This window comes from Carassius auratus, chromosome 20, assembly GCF_003368295.1.
Source record: "Carassius auratus strain Wakin chromosome 20, ASM336829v1, whole genome shotgun sequence".
In the NCBI taxonomy this organism is placed as follows: Eukaryota; Metazoa; Chordata; class Actinopteri; order Cypriniformes; family Cyprinidae; genus Carassius; species Carassius auratus.
In genome coordinates, this window is record NC_039262.1 from 6823139 (window position 1) to 6843569 (window position 20431).

Here is a 20431-nt window from a genome sequence, read left to right on the forward strand (position 1 = left end):
TTTGGTGGTTTACTGATATTTATTTGGTCAAGGAGTTAGATACAATTCTTATAGCTTGAAATGTAAATGAATGAGATTAGTATCAGAAATATCACTGTAGGCCTATATCTCATGTATATCACCCAATAATATGTCTTCAAAAGCCAGATGTATCATAATTGATACATTTATCATGATTTTTTTCCAAACCCAAGTTGTTACAGTCCTGCTCATCTTAAAATATTACTAGCAATATTAGCTATTTTTACATTTACTTAATAGAAGATTTCACAGCAAAAAGACGCATGTGCGGAAAATGGATTTATTCAGAATTAGACAAAAAAAAAGTTTATATATATATATATATATATATATATATATATATATATATAGTATATATATATATATATATATATATATAGTATATATATATATATATATATATATAGTATATATAGTTTTGCACATTCCTTGGAACATCTATACAATTTTTTTTTTAGAATTTTGACCAAATTTCTTCTTTGGAAAGCTCACGATTCTTTGACAAAATATTGAATTAATTGGTGCATTGTCAAAGAATGAGTCACGACTGTTGCTTCAGCTTCACACTGTGTTCAGATTTTCAGGGTAAGCTGTATACATTTTCTCTCTCATCTGTATTGCTATGGGGAGGTAGACAGCAACAGTGACTCCATGGCTCCTCATGGAGCAAACCATTGATGGACGGAGGGGGGTGGGTTGTGAGTGCAGTCAGGCGTGGGATTTGTCTGTTTTGAAACTTCATCGCTGTGCCACTGGTCTCCTCTAGGAGGGCCTCTCCCCTCTCCTTTGGGGCTGTGCCCTATTGGCTCACATTTATGAGATGCATTTTCTCTTTTCACCTAGCGTGAGCACTGATAAGAATGTGTAAACAATACTTTTCATCCCCTCTCCTCCACTTCATGGTGGTCTCTCCCTCTCGCTCAGTGACATAGGTTGCTGTTCTGTCTGCGCGCGAGGTGATTAGAGTAGCTCTCAACGAGAAGGAGCCCCATATCCTGGGAAATGGCGAGACACGCGGCCATAGCTCGTGCTGACAGAGGGGTTAGCGTAACTGTCGTGGACTGTTCTCTGACCGGACAGGCTGAGTTGGCCAGCCTCATAGGTGCCAGCTGAGCCCTGCTTCAGGTGCGTGAGTGAATGAGAGAGTGAAAAGGAAAATCCCTCCCACTGTTTTTTTTTCTCCCATAAACAGGTTGTTTACCTTCAGGCCGACTATGTGTGCGTGCACATACGCGTGGGAGAGTGTGTGTGCACCGAGCATGTGAGGGGACTGTAGGCCTCCCAGGGCTTTCATAGTTTGTTTGTCTGCTGAAGGAAGTGTGAGGAAAATTTTCACATTAGCATGAAGAGTGAGTGACCAAAGCGAGTGCAGATTAAAATGTTTATGTTGTAAAATGTTGTGAATGTGGTGAGGATGATGATGATGATTTTTGTTTTTGTACTAGTAGAAAGAATGAGAGCCTCTTGATTTTGTTGAAGTGAAGTGTTCTTCACAGTGTGAATATTTCATCAGTGTTAAATAAGGAAAACTGTGAATGCTGTTTATTAAAACATTTGTGTCAAATAGCTCACTTTTGTACTGATAGTTTTCTTACACCCAGAACATACTCTATGTGAAAATTTTTTTTTTACAGAATGCACATTCTGTACTTGTTTTGCACTGCTTCAGCTACATATAGGCTTACATGTGTTCATTTAATAAAAAGCAGTAATTGATCACTTGGTCTAGATTTTTTTTAACAGCTTAAATTCGCTGTTTAATCTACCGTATTTTCAGGACTAGAAGGCGCACTTTTTTTTCATAGTTTGACTGGTCCTGCGACTTATAGTCAGGTGCGACTTATCAAAATTAATTTGACATGAACCAAGAGAAAACATTACCGTCTACAGCCATGAGAGGGCGCTCTATGCTGCTCAATGCTCCTGTAGCCTACTCTGAAGATATAGAGCGCCCTCTCGCGGCTGTATACAGTAATGTTTTCTATTGGTTCTTGGTTCTAAATAAATCCACTTATACTCAGGTGCGACTTATAGTCCAAAAAATATGGTATATGGTTTTTGTTGTTGTTGTTCTTTTTAATGGGCAAATATATCGGGCAGCTATATATCGAATATCGTAAAAATTTTGCAAGATGTAATTTTTTTTTATACATCACCCACCCCTAATCTATAGTCAGTTTTCTCTTTTAGGTCATCTGAGAGCCTGAACTAAGTACTCTGCAGCATATCTAGACACATGGGGTCGGTTTTCTGAAGTTGTAAAACAAATCTGCAAGGCTAGTCCTCAACATGTTGGCAGTGAACTTTAACTGGTCACCAAACACTACTCTCAGGTTTCTTTCTCAGAGTAGTATTGTTGAACCCACAAGGTAATGACTCTTTGTCCAGACTGAGATTGAAATGCAGTCATAGATACAAGTCAGGATCAGGATGTTGACACACTGAAATGATGGTTGTCTTGTATAGTATGTGCAGTGAGAGGACAAGCTTCGTGTTTTATCATAGCCCACCAGCCACTGATGGTGTGTTTATTGAGAAAAAGAGGGGGCTAAGTACTAAGCCCTGAGTTATCCCACACATATTTACCCAGCACATTAATGTATGTTTGCAAACTATGCCGTGAGACATCAAAACTCAGACATCTGATGACTGGGTGGCAGGTTGCCCCGAGGAAAGCATTCACACTGACAAAGGACCTCCCATTACCAGGTCAGCAGCCAGCCAAATCAGGTAGCCGATTGGCGCCAGGGAAAAGTCACACCCATGATATAAAGAGAGTGACACACACAAACACAAGTATACACATGTTTGTCTGCCTGGTGAAGCTAAATTGAAAACCTTTTAACTTATTTTAACTTGTTTATTTAAATGTATCATTGTATTATAACATAACATTGCTTGTTTGTGTACATTTGCGTGCATGCGCGCGTGCATCCTTGTGTGCATGCATGCATGCGTGTGTGTGTGTGTGTGTGTGTGTGTTTTGTGTGGTATTGATAAATCATTACACCTAGTACAAGGTATCTGTTGATTTTGTAAACTCTTATGATGATGGGTATGAAGTCTCATGATATTTTTCTACTAAAAGGAATTGCAAAGATGGGAGATGTGTATGAATAAAAATAAATAGTGTATTTAGATATTAGTATCACATGATGGCAGTGCTTAAAATTGAAGGGTTTTTTGCCTCTTGGCAGAAAAAGATACAGTATGCTCTCTCTTATCAATTGCTTTCAAAGAAATTTAATTATAGCTCCATTAAATAGCCCCACAACTTATTAGCAGATATAAGATAGAAGCATCAGCTTACATGCAAACTTTCTCAACCAAAGACTGATGACTCAGAGTTTATAAACAGGACTAAGCTGACCTATAGACAAGATTCATGACCGTTTTGTCAACTTCTTGCATACAGTTAGTGGTTAAAACATGCTATATCTACTGCATTTGGTGAGGGAATTTGAAATCAGATTGGACTTTGCCAAATATTTCTTATCTAGCGTGAAATATGAGATTCAGCAAACAGCAGACGGTAAGAGAAAGACTAAAATGAATGCAAAAATATTGTTTTTCTTAAATTATAATGCAGACGTGTAAAATGTTGTTAATGTGAACAGGCATGCTTTGATATATTGAAATATCACTCCTCTGGAATATTTAGGGATAGAAATGGTATAGTTTAATATAGTTTCAAAGTATAGTTTCTATAGATGTTTTTGTGTAAGTCACATTTTAGCTGATGCAGATAACTCATGCAACATGAGAAGTGTGACTGGTTATTCTCAAGTCTAAGCTAAGGTATCTTCATTACCTGCCGGTTGGTTTTCCTCAACACTTGACTGAGCAGGGCTGAACTGAACTCTGAACACACTGGCACAAGCTGTTGATAATTACAGTAAGGGCCGCACATGCATGGGAGTCATTTTCTGGATTTTCTTAGGATCTAGCCTAATTTCTGAACGATCTTGCATGTTCATATGTATGGGTCATGTTTAAAAAAAATAAAAAAAATGGTGAAGTGTGCCCTTAGTTCCTTCATATTTGCTTAAAGAATTTCACATTGGTGTGAATTGGGGATTTATAATATTATATATTGTAAATGCTTGTTGTTAATCCTTTAAATATAGGTATTATATTCACGTCCTTTGATGGTGGTTGACACTGTGGAATGTGTCAGTGCTAAAGCTTGTAATACAAGAAACTTGCTTGCCCCCCCCCCCAAATGGCTGTTCAAGTGTTTAAATTTCAAAACCAGCCTAAATTCTGCAATATTTTTTTTTTTTTTTTTTTTTTTTTCTCCTCATCCTAAATGGACCTGTTTGGGGTGAATTTGCTGGGAATGGAGCTGCCAGGGATTAGGGGCCGCTGGAGGTTTTCAACAGACCCACAATAGCAGCCTGTTCAAGCCTTGCAGATCAAAGCGGACTATGCCTGAGGAGCCAGGCTCTGGTTTGGGTTGTGGCCTCCCCAAGTGGAGCAACCAAACACAAGAAATGGCGAATTATCTTCTTCAAACTGAAGGAGTCATCAGAGATGCAATTCCTAGAGCAGGAATTACTTCAGAGCTCAGTTTCAGTTGGCCTTTCTAGGTGAAGAGTTGCTGTTGAGGTCACCAAATTATGCGGTGGTGTAACCTGCTCCAGGGGAACTGGATCAGGTGCTATCATGTAAAAGGTGACGAAACGCTGCCTTTTTAGAAACCAAAAAGTTGGGACACTGTACACATTGTGAATAAAAACAGAATGCAATGATGTGGAAGTTTCGCATTTCAATATTTTATTCAGAATACAACACAGATGAGATATCAAATTTTTTAACTGAAAAATGTATAATTTTAAGGGAAAAATAAGTTAATTTTCAATTTCATGGCATCAACACATCTCAAAAAAGTTGGGACAAGGCCATGTTTACCACTGTGTGGGATCCCCTCTTCTTTTTAACACAGTCTGCAAGCGTCTGTGGACTGAGGAGACAAGTTTCTCAAGTTTAGGAATAGGAATGTTGTCCCATTCTTGTTTAATACAGGCTTCTGTCTAGTATCTAGTTGCTCAACTGTCTTAGTCTCAACTGTTTCTTTATGATGCGCCGAATGTTTTCTATGGGTGAAAGATCTGGACTGCAGGCTGGCCATTCCAGTATCCGGATCCTTCTTCTACGCAGCCATGATGTTGTAATTGATGTGGTCTGGCATTGTCATGTTGGAAAATGCAAGGTCTTTTAGTATCACATGATTAATTAATTAATTCACTATTATCATTTTCAATCATCTCTAGCTCTCATTTCTTTTAACTTGAGGCTTTTATTTGATTGAACATCAAGTTTATCTGGTGGAATTCTGTGCTTTCCCGAGTGTGGTCTTGCCATTTAAGTGCAGTTCATCTGAGTTCAGCCACAGCCAACCATATTCAACATATTATTTGTATTGCAGTAACGACCTTGCTTTTCATTATCTTTTTAGCTAGAATAAATTCTAGCTTTCTATTCTGGTATGGTTGTTTAGTCAATATCAGAGCTACAGAGTTTTTCTATGTTATGAAGGGTTGGACAAGTAAACATGAATTGGTTCTAAATACCTTGATTGGTATTTTGTGCAATGGTATGTATGTTTTTTGTATCACTATCACATAATGCAGTGAAATTCTATTTAGGAGTACCTTATGTGCAGCTTGAATGTGTCCTGTTTCTATGGTTACGTTCTGCCACCTGATGCCGGTGGAGAACGTTTGGACAGGACATAGAACATTGGATGTTTGTAAGTCTAGCATTTTCTAAAATGTTTTTTTTTTCAGAATTAAATATAATTATCATTTCTAATATATGAAAATGTGATTATATATTAAAATGTACATCTACATTTTTGATCAAAAGTTTGGGGATGTATATATTATAAAAAAAATCTAATTCAAGACAGAAATGTCTTTACTGTCCACTTTTTCAAAAAAAATAAATAAAATAAATTATATATATAATTTATATAAATTATATAAATTATATATATTATATATATATATATATATATATATATATATATATATATATATATATATATATATATATATATATATATATATATATATATATATATATATATATAATTTTTTTTTTTTTTTTTTTTTTTTTGAAAAAGTGGACAGTAAAGACATTTCTGTCTTGAATTAGAATTTTTTTAAAGCGAAGAGTTGTTTCTTGAGCACTAAATAAGCATACTAGAATGTTTTTTATATTCAAATAGATGTGGTTATTTGAAATTGTTATAATTTTTTGCAGTATTCTTATTTTTATTATAAACATAAAATAAAAAAATGGAGTCATCTGACTGTTGCTCTCAGGTCGAGATATGTAACTTGTCATAGTGTTTACAGAAATATGGGACTATTTCAGAACTGGTTTAACTTGAAGTTTGCTGGTTTTCCAGAACATGTTGGTCTGAAGTGGTGCCTGGGATCCTGTTTCTACCATTATTTTGTAGTTCTAGATGATATTATCAAATCGGTTATAAACAACAACATTACGGACTCATTTCTGTCATTTTCTTCACTGGATGATTTAACTTCATTGTCCTGCTTTGTGTTTATTTAGTAGAATGGTTAACTTGACTCCATTGGCTGACTTGAGATTACCCTGATTTGCAGGTGTGCATATGCTGAAAATGAGTGCTGCCGGGGAGAATGCCCTTGACCCCAACACCCCAGAGTCACGGAAGAGGAAGGGCTCTCCATGTGATACCTCTGGTCCCAGGTGAAGTATAAGATTGGCTTTCCTCTCCAGTTTGAAGTGTTTCACATTACTAAGTGTTTTATTTTATGTAATACAATGACTTACAGGCAGACAGCTGACAGTATAGTGAAGGTTTTGCAGAGGAAGTGCAGCAAATGGGAATAACGGGAGAAAGTTTATTTTAACAACTGACATGCTTGAAGTGAAAACAGAAAAGTGTTATTTTTTGTGTGTGTTTGTTCTTGTTAGTTTTTTATGATTTCTTAACAAAACGTTCATAAGAAGTATTTTAAATGTTCGAATAAGAGCGACAGTTAAGACATTTCAGGTTTGAAATCACTTTTGTTTTTTTGGTTATTTTAAAAGGTGTTTATTAAAGTAGTCTTTTAAATGTTAGATTTAGAACAAAAGTTACGATTTTGTGCTTGTTTACTAGGGCTGGGTCAAAAATATAGATATCTCTATATTAATCAATTTTTTTTTACGGAATGATATCCCAAACATCAATTAGTCTCACCTGTTTTCAGTTAATGGATGGAACATTGAAGGGCACTTCCCATCCAATATATCACAATAAGCATTGTGCTTTGGTACTTTTAATATGAAACACATTCTCAGATTTCAAATTCTGTTCATTGTATTGTAGTATTCAAACAATAAATGTAGTTTTGGTGCTGTTTAATCTGTAGTGACAGATAGCTGTAGCATCTATATTCAAAAGAATCTAATTGAATTGTGAAATTTGCGTCAAAACCCAACCCTGTTGTTTAACAAAAATAATAATAATAATAAAAAAAACGTTTAGAACATGGGTGACAATTTAGACATTTAAATTTTGACAGCATTTGTAAATTTTTTGTTATTTTTTATATAAATAACATTTAAATATTTGATTATTAAAATATTTTTATGATCTTTAAATGTTAAAATAAGGACAGGGCTAAGTTTTCATTTGTTTACATATGTATATTTGTTTTTATATATATATATATATATATATATATATATATATATATATATATATATATATATATATATATTTAAGTATATGGGTGACAATTTAGACACTTAAATTTAGGCGGGGAGCGTCATATATATATATATATATATATATATATATATATATATATATATATATATATATATATATATATATATATATTGTGACGAGTCAGCTGCCTCCTCCCTGATTATCACCGGCACCCCGTCCTAAATCGCCGCCCTTCACCAGGCTCCCGACTGGAGTGGGTGTGTGAGAGGAGGGGCGCTGGACGAGTCAGGGCTGGTGGCGTGTGATGGGGCACACCTGAAGGAAGTGGAGCCTCATTACCGCCGCTGTTTAAAAGCCCAACGCGCCTCTCCTCAAGAGACCGGTCTCTTCCCCGTGCATGCACACTGGTGTCCTCGTGGGTCCAGGAAGGGTGCGTTGAGGGACTCCCGCGCCACCAAGACGTGAGCTGCCGGACCCGCGATCCGGATGGGAACCGCACCCGTATACACGGCCGACGGGCCAGGATGCCGGGCCGTCCATCCCCTACCAGCGCCGCGGCCAACGAGAGAGACGCGGCCGCTAGGAGAAGCCGCCGCCCCTCGCGCCCCGGACCAAGGAGGGGAGCGCGTGCGGCCGCCGGACTCCGCCCCTTGCCTGGACCCTTCCTCGATGAACACTGCCCGACCTACACAAACCCCGCAGCACAACGAGGACACCAGATTCCCTGTTATTTTGGACACTTTCCCCCTTTGGCCACTTTTATTCCCTTTGTTTTATGATTTCTGTTAATAAAAGCCTCTCCGAGGCCTGACGCCACGCCCACTGTGTCTGTCTTGTGCTCCTCCCGTGACACTGGTGGAGAATGCGGGCAGGCGGAGCCTAGACAGCGCAGTTGGGAAACGTCTGGTGACGTCACTCCCTCTCGCTTGCAAACGTTCGTGAGAACCCAGACTGGGACGGAGGAAAACTGGGGACAGCCTCCCAGCAACACAAGGGGTAAGTGACTTTTCCATTGTCATTTTACCCTGTGGTTGGTTGAGGCTGTCACTAAAACCCGGTTTCTCTGTCCCTGTTCTGGTGCGCTGCGAGAGGGAGGACCGCCCGGAGAGGAAGCCCCGCCCACTCCGACCGTTTGGAGCCTGGTTGAGGATGGTAGCACTCCCGTGTGGGCGGCGCCCTGATGACGGGGATGTCGCTTGGGAGGGGGAATGTGACGAGTCAGCTGCCTCCTCCCTGATTATCACCGGCACCCCGTCCTAAATCGCCGCCCTTCACCAGGCTCCCGACTGGAGTGGGTGTGTGAGAGGAGGGGCGCTGGACGAGTCAGGGCTGGTGGCGTGTGATGGGGCACACCTGAAGGAAGTGGAGCCTCATTACCGCCGCTGTTTAAAAGCCCAACGCGCCTCTCCTCAAGAGACCGGTCTCTTCCCCGTGCATGCACACTGGTGTCCTCGTGGGTCCAGGAAGGGTGCGTTGAGGGACTCCCGCGCCACCAAGACGTGAGCTGCCGGACCCGCGATCCGGATGGGAACCGCACCCGTATACACGGCCGACGGGCCAGGATGCCGGGCCGTCCATCCCCTACCAGCGCCGCGGCCAACGAGAGAGACGCGGCCGCTAGGAGAAGCCGCCGCCCCTCGCGCCCCGGACCAAGGAGGGGAGCGCGTGCGGCCGCCGGACTCCGCCCCTTGCCTGGACCCTTCCTCGATGAACACTGCCCGACCTACACAAACCCCGCAGCACAACGAGGACACCAGATTCCCTGTTATTTTGGACACTTTCCCCCTTTGGCCACTTTTATTCCCTTTGTTTTATGATTTCTGTTAATAAAAGCCTCTCCGAGGCCTGACGCCACGCCCACTGTGTCTGTCTTGTGCTCCTCCCGTGACAATATATATATATATATATATATATATAATAAGAGTATATATAAATAAGTATATATATAAAATAAGAGTTTCAATTTAGACACTTTAAATTTTACCCTATTTCTTTATTATTTCTTTTTTTATATAAGTTTTATTGGGTTTGCTGATAGGATAAAGGACAGTGGGATTGGGAATCAGCACATAGCCCAGACCAGATTCAAACCCTGGTCACTGTGCACAAAATAAACCTAATAAATAAAACTAAAAGCAAACTAAACTAAATAAAATAAAATGAACACATCCTAAAAATATCTGTCATGAGCAATGCACAATATAGTTTCAAAAGTGTGTTGTTTTTAGGTGTAACATGGCAGGCCAGTGCATTTTTTTTTTTTTTTTTTAAGGTTTCCTTGTGTCAGGGTTGGTTGCAGGAGAACTGGTCTGTCTGGCTGAGTGATACTCTTCCATAGGGCCTTGGCGGGGCTGATGTAACAGCATGTTTCTATAGCAACCCCACGCAGCGCCCTGACCTGTGCAAGCAGCACGCGTGCGCACAACCTTGGCGAGGCGCTGACCTACTTTCTCTGCCGTCTTCTCCCACACACACACACACACACGTTAACATGCACTCACACTTGCAAGTCATTTGTATGTACATGCACTGGCTTACCCAGGAGCGGGACAACCAAAAACAGATAAGCACTTTCCTCCATCCTTGAACACGTATGACAGACGTTGTTCACACATGCATGACACATGTGCATATACGCGCACTCTGGAATGAAGCCAGAGCTGATTGTAAGTGTCTTTAGTTCTGTAAATAGCCATTTTTTGTTTTTCCGCTAAGCAAATAATCCATGTAATTTTGATTATGAATCAGGCAGAATTATTTATTTCCTTCCTGCACTGGTCACTTGATATATGTTTTAATATATTTCAAAAAGCAATTGCTTCAGGCATTTATAAATATTTCAGAAACCATTCTAATAAGCTGATTTAGTGCTCAAGAAACATTTCTTTTCAAGGAAGGAATATTATTGTTAATGTTGACAACCATTGATGCATTTTTTTTTTTCTTTAGAATTCTTTGATAAATGATACTTCAAAAGAGAAGCATTTATTTATCCTTGCACATGCACAACAGCCGTTAGTGAATGACACAAACTCGCAAACACGTTCCTATACTCTTTATGTGTCAAAGAATAAACATGAAACTCCCTTATTCGGTGTCTTTAGAATCCGTCCATTTCTGTCAAATCTTTTCAGTTGCTTTTAACATGGTGCACGCCTCCAGTTACAGCGTTTTTTTCCCCTCGCCATTGCCGATCTTTTGTTTTTGACCAGATGATAAATGGGCTCAGATCTGAAGCCTTTGCATTCCATTGATATTTAACATTACTTGACTATAGCCCCTGACCATCTGTCTTTCTCTCTCCTATTCAGCCGCTCTCTCTTTCACTGTCTCCTCTCAGCTTGATAACCCATGTGCAGCATAAGCCTTTGAGGAATGCCTGCTAGTGCAAGGACTGTACGCAGCCCAACCCTTATTAGCTCTACAATGATACGTCTGTGTTAAAGTGTGTGTTTTAGCCTTGCTTTGGTTCCAGGCCACCCACAGTTTGTCCCTGAGTGCACCTATAGTCTCCCCTTGCCCTGCATTCCTCCTTTCAACTGCAGAATCCTCTGCCTCTATCAGGTGGCAGAGCGCTGAGACCCTAAATCGGGGTTCAGGGGCTGTTTGTGATCATAGTGCTCTTTGAGCATCATGAATTATTCAGGGCCTAAGTCCTTGCAGAATGCCCACTCAGCCTCCATGCCAAAATTTACCACTTCAAGGCTTTGTCTTAAAAACATCATAACAGAGCAGCAGCAGGCTGGCTGTTTTCTTTTGTTTATTTATAAAAAAAAAATCTCAGAGTGCAGTTGGTTGTTCATGTGCCAGCAGAGGAAGGGAGAGCTTATTGTAAGTCTCCTTTTGTGTATTGAAATGAGCATTTCAAGTCATTTTCAACTAAGAATATGATTCATATTAGTTTCATTATTATGAACCAGGTAGATATTGTCATGTGTTTTTATTTATCTGTTTATTTATTCACCCCCACCCCAGGTTACTGAGCACTTCATAAATACATATTGTATGATATATATTAAAAAATATCTATATGTATTGTGACAAGTGTCCCGAGTCCTCATCAGCGTCGCCCTGGCAACCGACACGCCGCACCTGTCCCCGCTCATCAGCCACTGAGCAAGCCCAGCTGCGGCTCATCAAGCGGGCTATAAAGATACGGCAGAGGAGGAAGAAGGGGAGAAACGTCTCCATGCCAGGAAGTGACTCTTTGTTCTTTTCCCCGCAGAAAGCAGCCCTTAAGCCGCAGCCCCGTCGAACCACGGTGACACCGGCACAGCCCAGGCACGCGCACAAGAGGGATACAAGGACACGGACACGAAGACCCGCACTTTCGACACTTCCTCACTGGCACTCTCAATAAAATCCACCCTTCGGGGATATTTTTTCACTCACTCGCTCGTCGTGTGCTTCTTTGTCCCGTGACAATTTGGTGGAGAATGCGGGCAGCAAATTGAAAGAAGCACCGACAGCGATCACCAAAATTGTGAGTCTTTTCCCCCGTTCACCGTTGTGTTTTTTTTCTTTTCTTTTTTTTTTTTGTGCAGGCGGCAGCTCCTCCCCCGTGATGGAAGAATTGCTCAAACACCTCACCGAGGTGAGCATCCGCCAGCAACAAATTGTCGAACACATGGCCGCGCGGCAAGGGGAAACTGAACGGGAGCTCGCCGCGCTTCGCACTACCACCGCCCAGCGCGCTCCGCTGCCTGATCCCCGCGTCCAAGCCGCGCAGCTCGTGCCCCGGATGACGGCGAGTGATGACGTCGAGCTGTACCTGCAGATGTTCGAGGCCACAGCCGTGCGCGAAGTTTGGCCCATGGATGAATGGGCACATCTCCTCGCCCCGCTCCTGACGGGGGAAGCACAGCGGGCCTATTATTCTTTGACTCCCAGCCGAAGGGCTTCATATGATGAATTAAAGAAAGAACTCCTCGGCCGCGTGGGTCTGTCCCCGATATGTGCGGCCCAACAGTTCCACGATTGGGAATATCGACCCCGATTGCCCGCTCGCGCACAGGCAGCGGAACTCACCAGGTTGGCGCATCATTGGCTGTTGGCCGGGGATCCCAGCGCGCACCAGGTGGCGGAGCGCGTGGCCGTCGACCGCCTTCTTCGCGCCTTGCCCCGATCCATCCGCCAGGCGGTAGGCATGCGGAACCCCTCCAGTGTGGATGAAGTGATCGAGGCCATTGAGCTGGCGGATGCCGCCTACCACCGGGAGGCTGGGGAGCGAGCGCCGCCTTTTCCCCGAAGGGTGGTCCAGGAGCGACGCACGCCGGAGGGCACCTCGCGGCACATGAGCAGGCCAGCGGTTCCCGGTCCCCAGGACGAGCCCATGCCAACGGAACCACCACGCTCCCCAGGACGCGCTTGGCTGGCAGGCTGTGCCGTTCACGACCCCCCAGCTGGGGCGACTCGGGCCGAAGTCGCCGTCAATGGCCGCCCGTTCTCGGCGCTGCTGGATTCCGGGAGCTCCATTACATTGATGCGGCCCACCGTCCTCCCTCCACGGTCAGGAGCCAAGGCCCGGATGGCCATCACGTGCGTCCACGGCGATACCAGACGGGTCCCCACTCGGCGAGTCGCCATAACCGCTGCCCCGGGAACCTGGTCATTGGAAGTAGGGATCGTGAAGGACCTGCCCGTCCCCGTCCTCCTCGGGAGAGATTGGCCGGGGTTCGACCGTCTACTCGCCGCAGCCGCACAGCCTGCCAGCTCGACCGGGAACCGCCGACGCCGGAGGCCAGAAAAGGGACCTCCTCGACATCCCGTGCTGCTGACATCGGACAGCCCTCGAGAAGGTGAGCCCCCCTCCCAAAATTCTGACCTATATTTTGATGTGTTTCAGCAGGTGGCAGGAGGTGGGGCTTTCGCGAAGGAGCAGCACGAGGATGATCGCCTGAAGAACTGCTGGTCTCAAGTGAGGGTTGCGGAAGGAGAGGATCTCCAACCAGCACCTCATCCCATCCCTCACTTCGTCATCCGGAATGGCCTGCTCTATTGTGCCGCCCAGCGGAGGGGGGAGGAGAAGCTTCTGCTCGTAGTGCCCCGCAGCAAGATAGGAACGGTGATGGAACTGGCACACGCTCACCCGATGGCGGGTCATCTTGGGGCCCAGAACACCGTCCAGCGGATCCGGGACCGTTTCCATTGGCCGGGCCTGGACGCCGATGTGAAACGGTTCTGCCAAGCCTGCCCGATCTGCCAGAGGACCTCACCACACACACCTCCCCCCAGCCCGCTGATTCCATTACCCATCATCGAGGTGCCCTTCGAGCGCATCGGAATGGATCTCGTTGGGCCGCTGCCGAAGTCCGCCCGGGGGCATGAACACATCCTGGTCATCGTCGACTATGCCACCCGCTACCCCGAAGCTATCCCTCTCCGCAAAGCCACCGCAAAGGCCATCGCCCAGGAGCTCTTCCTCCTATGTAGCCGGGTCGGCATACCGGCAGAGATACTGACCGACCAAGGGACGCCCTTCATGTCCCGGCTAATGGCTGACCTCTGTCGACTCATGAAAGTGAAACAACTCCGGACGTCCGTCTACCACCCCCAGACCGACGGCCTCGTCGAGAGGTTTAATCAAACCTTGAAGCAGATGTTGCGACGGGTGGCGGCCGAGGACCGACGAGACTGGGACCAGCTGATACCTTACGTCCTCTTCGGCATCCGGGAGGTCCCCCAGGCATCCACGGGCTTCACCCCGTTCGAGCTTCTGTTTGGCCGCCAACCCCGAGGGCTTCTCGACGTGGCTAAAGAGGCCTGGGAGCAACAACCAGTCAACCTCAGGACGACGGTTGAACACGTCCGCCAGATGCGGGAGCGAGTCGACAGGGTCATGCCACTAGTCCGGGAGCACCTGACCAAGGCCCAGCAAGCCCAGCAGCGCCACTTCGATCGGGCCGCCCAACCACGGGAGTTCCAGCCAGGAGACCACGTAATGGTCCTGGTCCCCACCTCAGCCTGTAAATTCCTGGCAAGATGGCAAGGCCCGTACACGGTACTGGAGAGAGTAGGGCCCGTCACCTACAGGGTCAGACAACCTGGGCGGCGTCGACCCGAACAATTATACCACGTCAACCTCTTGAAACGCTGGGTGGGGACCGGACCCCAACTTGCGGCCCTCACCGCCTCTACTCCCGTGGTGGTAGATGTCAATCCACACCTCTCCGCGGCCCAGAAGGCGGAGCTGCAACACCTAGTCGGTCAGTTCTCCGATGTGTTCTCCCCCCGGCCCGGAAGGACCAAGGTCGTCGAGCACGATGTGAGGACACCACCTGGAGTCATCGTCCGGCAGCGGCCCTATCGAGTCCCGGAGGCTCGGCGACACGCCATCGAGGAGGAGGTGCAGGAGATGTTGAGGTTAGGTGTGATCGAACCATCTCGGAGTCCCTGGTCAAGCCCCATCGTCATGGTCCCGAAGCCCGACGGCACCCTCCGGTTTTGCAACGACTTCCGCCGCCTAAATGAGGTCTCCGAGTTCGACGGCTACCCCATGCCCCGTGTGGATGAGCTGCTCGACCGCCTGGGAAGAGCCCGGTTCATCTCTACACTAGACCTCACGAAAGGATATTGGCAGGTCCCCCTGACTAAGGAAGCCAAAGCAAAAACCGCCTTCTCTACCCCCAGTGGCCACTGGCAATACCGGGTCCTTCCCTTCGGCCTACACGGGGCCCCTGCCACCTTCCAGCGCATGATGGACATCCTGCTGCGGCCCCATATGTCCTACGCCGCAGCCTATCTGGACGATGTGGTAGTCCACTCGGAGACCTGGGGAGAGCATTTAGAGCGGCTCCGGAGGGTGCTGTTGGAGCTGCGCCGGGCGGGACTAACCGCCAACCCCCGCAAGTGTCACCTAGCGCTGTCAGAAGCCAAGTACCTGGGTTTCCAGGTCGGTCGCGGCCTCATTAGGCCGCAGGAGAAGAAAGTGGAGGCCATCCTGTCCGCACCGAAGCCCTCAACGAAAACCCAGGTACGAGCCTTTTTGGGGTTGGCGGGATATTACCGGTGTTTCATACCTCACTTCTCCTCCTTAGCATCTCCCCTGACAGACCTGACCAGGAAGGGGCAGCCCGAGAAGATTCCCTGGAGCCCGGAGGCGGAGAAGGCGTTCCAGCAGGTGAAGATGGCCCTCACCTCCGAACCAGTCCTGCACGCCCCCGACTTCAGCTGCCCCTTCCTGCTGCAGACGGACGCATCAGACACCGGGTTGGGAGCCGTCCTCTCCCAGGTCCACGACGGTGAGGAACACCCGGTGATCTACATCAGCCGAAAGCTGTCCCCCGCTGAGACGCGGTACGCGGCCGTCGAAAAGGAGGCATTGGCCATCAAGTGGGCAGTCCTGGAGCTGCGGTATTACCTCCTCGGCCGCCGGTTCACCCTCCTCACGGATCACGCCCCATTACAGTGGATGGCACGGGCTAAGGACACAAATGCCAGGGTGACCCGGTGGTTCCTAGCGCTCCAGGACTTCCACTTCACCATACAACATCGGGCGGGGACGGCCAACGCCAACGCCGACGGCCTTTCCAGGATGTGGGCAACTTTCGCAGGTCTGTCAGGCTCCACTCCCCACCCCTACCCTCTCTCCCCATTCTCCCGCAGACACAGGACGACGCTTAGGGGGGGGGAGTGTGACAAGTGTCCCGAGTCCTCATCAGCGTCGCCCTGGCAACCGACACGCCGCACCTGTCCCCGCTCATCAGCCACTGAGCAAGCCCAGCTGCGGCTCATCAAGCGGGCTATAAAGATACGGCAGAGGAGGAAGAAGGGGAGAAACGTCTCCATGCCAGGAAGTGACTCTTTGTTCTTTTCCCCGCAGAAAGCAGCCCTTAAGCCGCAGCCCCGTCGAACCACGGTGACACCGGCACAGCCCAGGCACGCGCACAAGAGGGATACAAGGACACGGACACGAAGACCCGCACTTTCGACACTTCCTCACTGGCACTCTCAATAAAATCCACCCTTCGGGGATATTTTTTCACTCACTCGCTCGTCGTGTGCTTCTTTGTCCCGTGACAGTATTAATTTATTTGATCAAAAATACAGCAAACAGGGATTATTGTCAAATATCATTAGAAAATAAAATATTTTTTTTCTATTTAACAATATTTTAAAATGTATTTTCAGTCTTCAGTATCACATGATCCTTCAGAAATCAAGAAACAATTATTATCACAGTTGAAAACCGTTTTGCTGCTTAATCTTTTCGTGGAAACCATGATATATAATATTTAGTTCAAAAGAACAGTTTATTTGCAGTAGACATTTCTTGGTCTAGAATAGTAAGTCACAATTTAATGTGTCCTTTCTGAATTAAAGTACTCATTTTAAAAATAAATAAAAAAAGTTTTTTTATAAATAATATTTGATGTACATTTAATTTGTAATTATGTAATTTACATTGTAAAATACAATGCTTTAGACTTTCTTTCAACTGAGTACTAACGCATAAATGCAGTGCTAATGCAGCGTTATATTTAAAATGTACGCGTTTCATTTTATTTACATCCTTTCTCGCGTTAATGTACAGTAAATGTACATATATAATAAAAAATATTTCAAAATACATCATGTATGATTGTAAAGTACAGTGCTTAAGGTTCTTTTAAATATGTTCTAAAAATTTTACAATTCTCTTTGTTTGTTCCTGTTTGTATGGTAGTGTGGAGAAGCGACGGCGTGAGCTGGAATGCCGCTACATTGACGAACTGGCTGAGTTACTCTCGGCCAACATGAGCGACATTGCCAGCTTGAACGTGAAGCCGGACAAATGCCACATCTTAAAGAGCACCGTGGACCAGATCCAGCAGATCAAACGGCGCGAGCAGGGTGAGTAGCCAGTGTCCATGCTTTTCCTTTGGGACTGTGCGTAGGCTGCACACAAGTATTTCTATACTTCACAGTACAAATAGGTAATTGACACAAACATTTTAGTGCTTATTTTTGTTGACATGCCTAATCTGATGAGAACTTGTGTTCCTTCAGTCATCTTCAAGATAAATTAGCATTACCAGAAATAAAGTGAAATGTATATATAATACAGAACAAAAGGTTTTATTCTGGCTTTAAATCACACTTGTCTCTTGAGTTTGTTTTAATCAGTTTAATCAGCTTTTAGACAAACGCATATTATGTCCAAGAAACAATCAGTGATTAAGTAAAATGTAAAATTTGTTCAGATTTTTTGAAATAGTAGTATTTTGCAAGGATTCATTAAATTGATTAAAAGTGACATTTATAATGATACAAAAGATTTATATTTCGAATAAATGGTTTTTAACTTTATATTCATCAGAAAAATCCTGAATAAAATGTTTCATGGTTTACAAAAAAATATTAAGCAGCACAGCCATTTACAACTCTGATAATAAGAAATCAGCTAATTAGAGCGATTTCTGAAGGATCATTTGACACTAAAGACTGGAGAAATGGCTTGAGGAAATTATGATTGAAAATAAATTTAAAATAGAAGATAGTTATTTTAAACTGCAAAAATTTTACAATTTTAAAAATTTTCAGTGTTTTACTGTACTATAAATTCAGCTTTGGTGAGTATAAAGAGACATTTCTCAGAAACATAAATAGTAGTGTATTATTCTATAGTAGTGTGAAATAGAACGGTGTATATGTAGAATATTGTTTATATATATATATATATATATATATATATATATATATATATATATATATATATATATAATTGTGAATATGTAGTATAGAATACAATTGCATAATAATAATACTGTTAATAAGAATGTTGTCTGAGCCTTATGAACTTCTTGTATGGTTCATTTGTATCACTCACAGATGAAGGAAAATATTACGGGTTTACAGTGACATAAGCATGAATGAGTGATAGCCGTTTTTTGGCATAAGTATTCCTTTTAAACCAGACGTTTTGGATATATGACCAGCCCAGTGTTGGCTGATCATTAGATGTTAGCCCTTATCAAAAGTGAAGTATTTTGGCTTTTATAAGACTGGTTACTTAAGATTATGTTGAGTTCACTTGGTACATAAATAATTGTTTTTGGCATTGTGAGTTTAGCAATGCCATATAGCATGCAGTGGGCACAAAGCCTAAATGAAAGACAGACATAACATTTATTTCTTGCAGTTATTCCATCTGTTTTATTCAGATTTTCTTGAATCACTTTGATATCATTCAGTTGATTTCATAAATTTCTGTTGTCTTGGAATAGTAGGCTATGCTTGGACCAGTCTTGCTGTCAGTAGACTTCAGTTTCTTCTCAATGGTTAAATATTTTTTAAGACCAACCAGTCAGACCTTGAATTGAGTAAAGTCCTTGGGAACCCAGCTCCTTTCCTTATCATCGATCGTTTTATTTGTTAGGAGATTATTTCTGGTTGACCTTAAAGCTAAACCAGTGTAGTATTAATTTCATTGGCATGAAACTCACTGGTATTTAGATTTGCTTCAGCAGCTGACTTGGTTTGCTGTTGTTGTCGCTGTTATTTCGAAATGAGAGGAAGCTTGAGAGAGGAAGCTTGAGAACTCAAAAGTAAATTGAAGTGTGAACAAAGCATGTCGGCTAGCTCCAAATCACCCCTGTTATCTCACATTTAAAAGTAATTCAAATGTCGGTCATTCTTCATTTTGACAGCAGTAAACATGTCATCTCATGATTTGCAGGCCTAGAAAAAGGTTCTGTTGGCATGGCAAACTAAGGAGCCCCTGGAATAGTGAATATCACTTATGCAAACAGGCCACGAGAGGATGTTTATCCGAAGATCTAAAAATTCATCAGTGTCAGAATGCTGTGGGATCTGCATATTAGATGGGCAGGCACTGGCTAGCACAAACATTTTAAGCTGTCTATAGTTTCTTTGCAGGACTGTAATGTATACACCATAATCCTTTAAAATGGCACTTGACAAATAGTTGCTGAAGTTATATCTGGCACATCTGCATGCGCTGCAGGAGGAAATACAGTATTATTATTCTTAGCTATTTTAACAAAGCAGTGGGAAATGGGTTAAATTGTGAAACATATGTAAGAACAGGAGAATGTATAGCTTAAGCAGGAAGTGTCAGTAGTCTCTATTATTATGTGTGACTGCATGTGCTAGGGCTCGGTGATCCGCATTATTAAACACTGTGTGCACCAGTTATACTTTATTTTCACGTTTGCATAATTTCCAACATTTTTGTGGACCGATAATTACAGCATGTTATGCTTTCACACATTTCAGGTAGATTTGTAATGAGAAGCATTTGTAAACCTGTAGTCAGAGATTTTCCACCAACACTTGAGGGTTTAAGTCTTCAAGTCTTCAAAGAAATGATGGCTATGTCCACATTAAGCCAGAGCTTTCCCTATCCAATCTTTTTTTTTTTTTTAAGAAATATCTGCGTCTACACGAAACCACAAAATCGACACCAAATGATGTAGTATACATGCCAGACCAGTATTTGGCGCTGTAATTCTGCCACAGAGATGCACTAAAAACAGAGATGAAGACTGGGACTATGCGCATAAACCTTGTGCATGTTATGCAAACGAACATGGAACAATACATTTATAAATCTTTGTTAATGTTAGTTAATAAAAAGACAATCGTTCAGTGTTTGTTCATGTTTTCGTTACATGACTTAGCGGTGTCTGACTAGGGGCGAGACGTGGGCTGATGACATCATCGTTTCAGAAAATATACGGATTCGCTGTCCACATGAAAATG

At 43.8% G+C, this 20431-nt stretch overlaps 2 protein-coding genes across 5 annotated transcripts in view; both read left to right on the top strand.

The window, feature by feature from the left end:
* Nucleotides 1-20431, top strand: part of LOC113120716 (nuclear receptor coactivator 1-like) — a 53996-nt gene that overhangs the window by 11944 nt on the left and 21621 nt on the right. For 3 of the 4 annotated variants that reach the window (XM_026290706.1, XM_026290708.1, XM_026290710.1), the window contains 2 exons: nt 6654-6759; nt 17394-17560. In XM_026290706.1, coding sequence (XP_026146491.1) covers nt 6662-6759; nt 17394-17560 — 265 coding nt within the window. In that variant the 5' untranslated portion in view covers nt 6654-6661. Of the gene's footprint in view, nt 1-762; nt 1147-6653; nt 6760-17393; nt 17561-20431 lie in introns of those variants that run through there. The other variant, XM_026290707.1, reaches the window with a different exon arrangement.
* Nucleotides 11772-16716, top strand: LOC113120717 (uncharacterized). Its single transcript, XM_026290711.1, has 2 exons — nt 11772-15701; nt 16551-16716. The coding sequence occupies exons 1-2, from the start codon at nt 12294-12296 to the stop codon at nt 16683-16685; spliced, it is 3543 nt and encodes a 1180-aa protein (XP_026146496.1). The 5' UTR covers nt 11772-12293; the 3' UTR covers nt 16686-16716.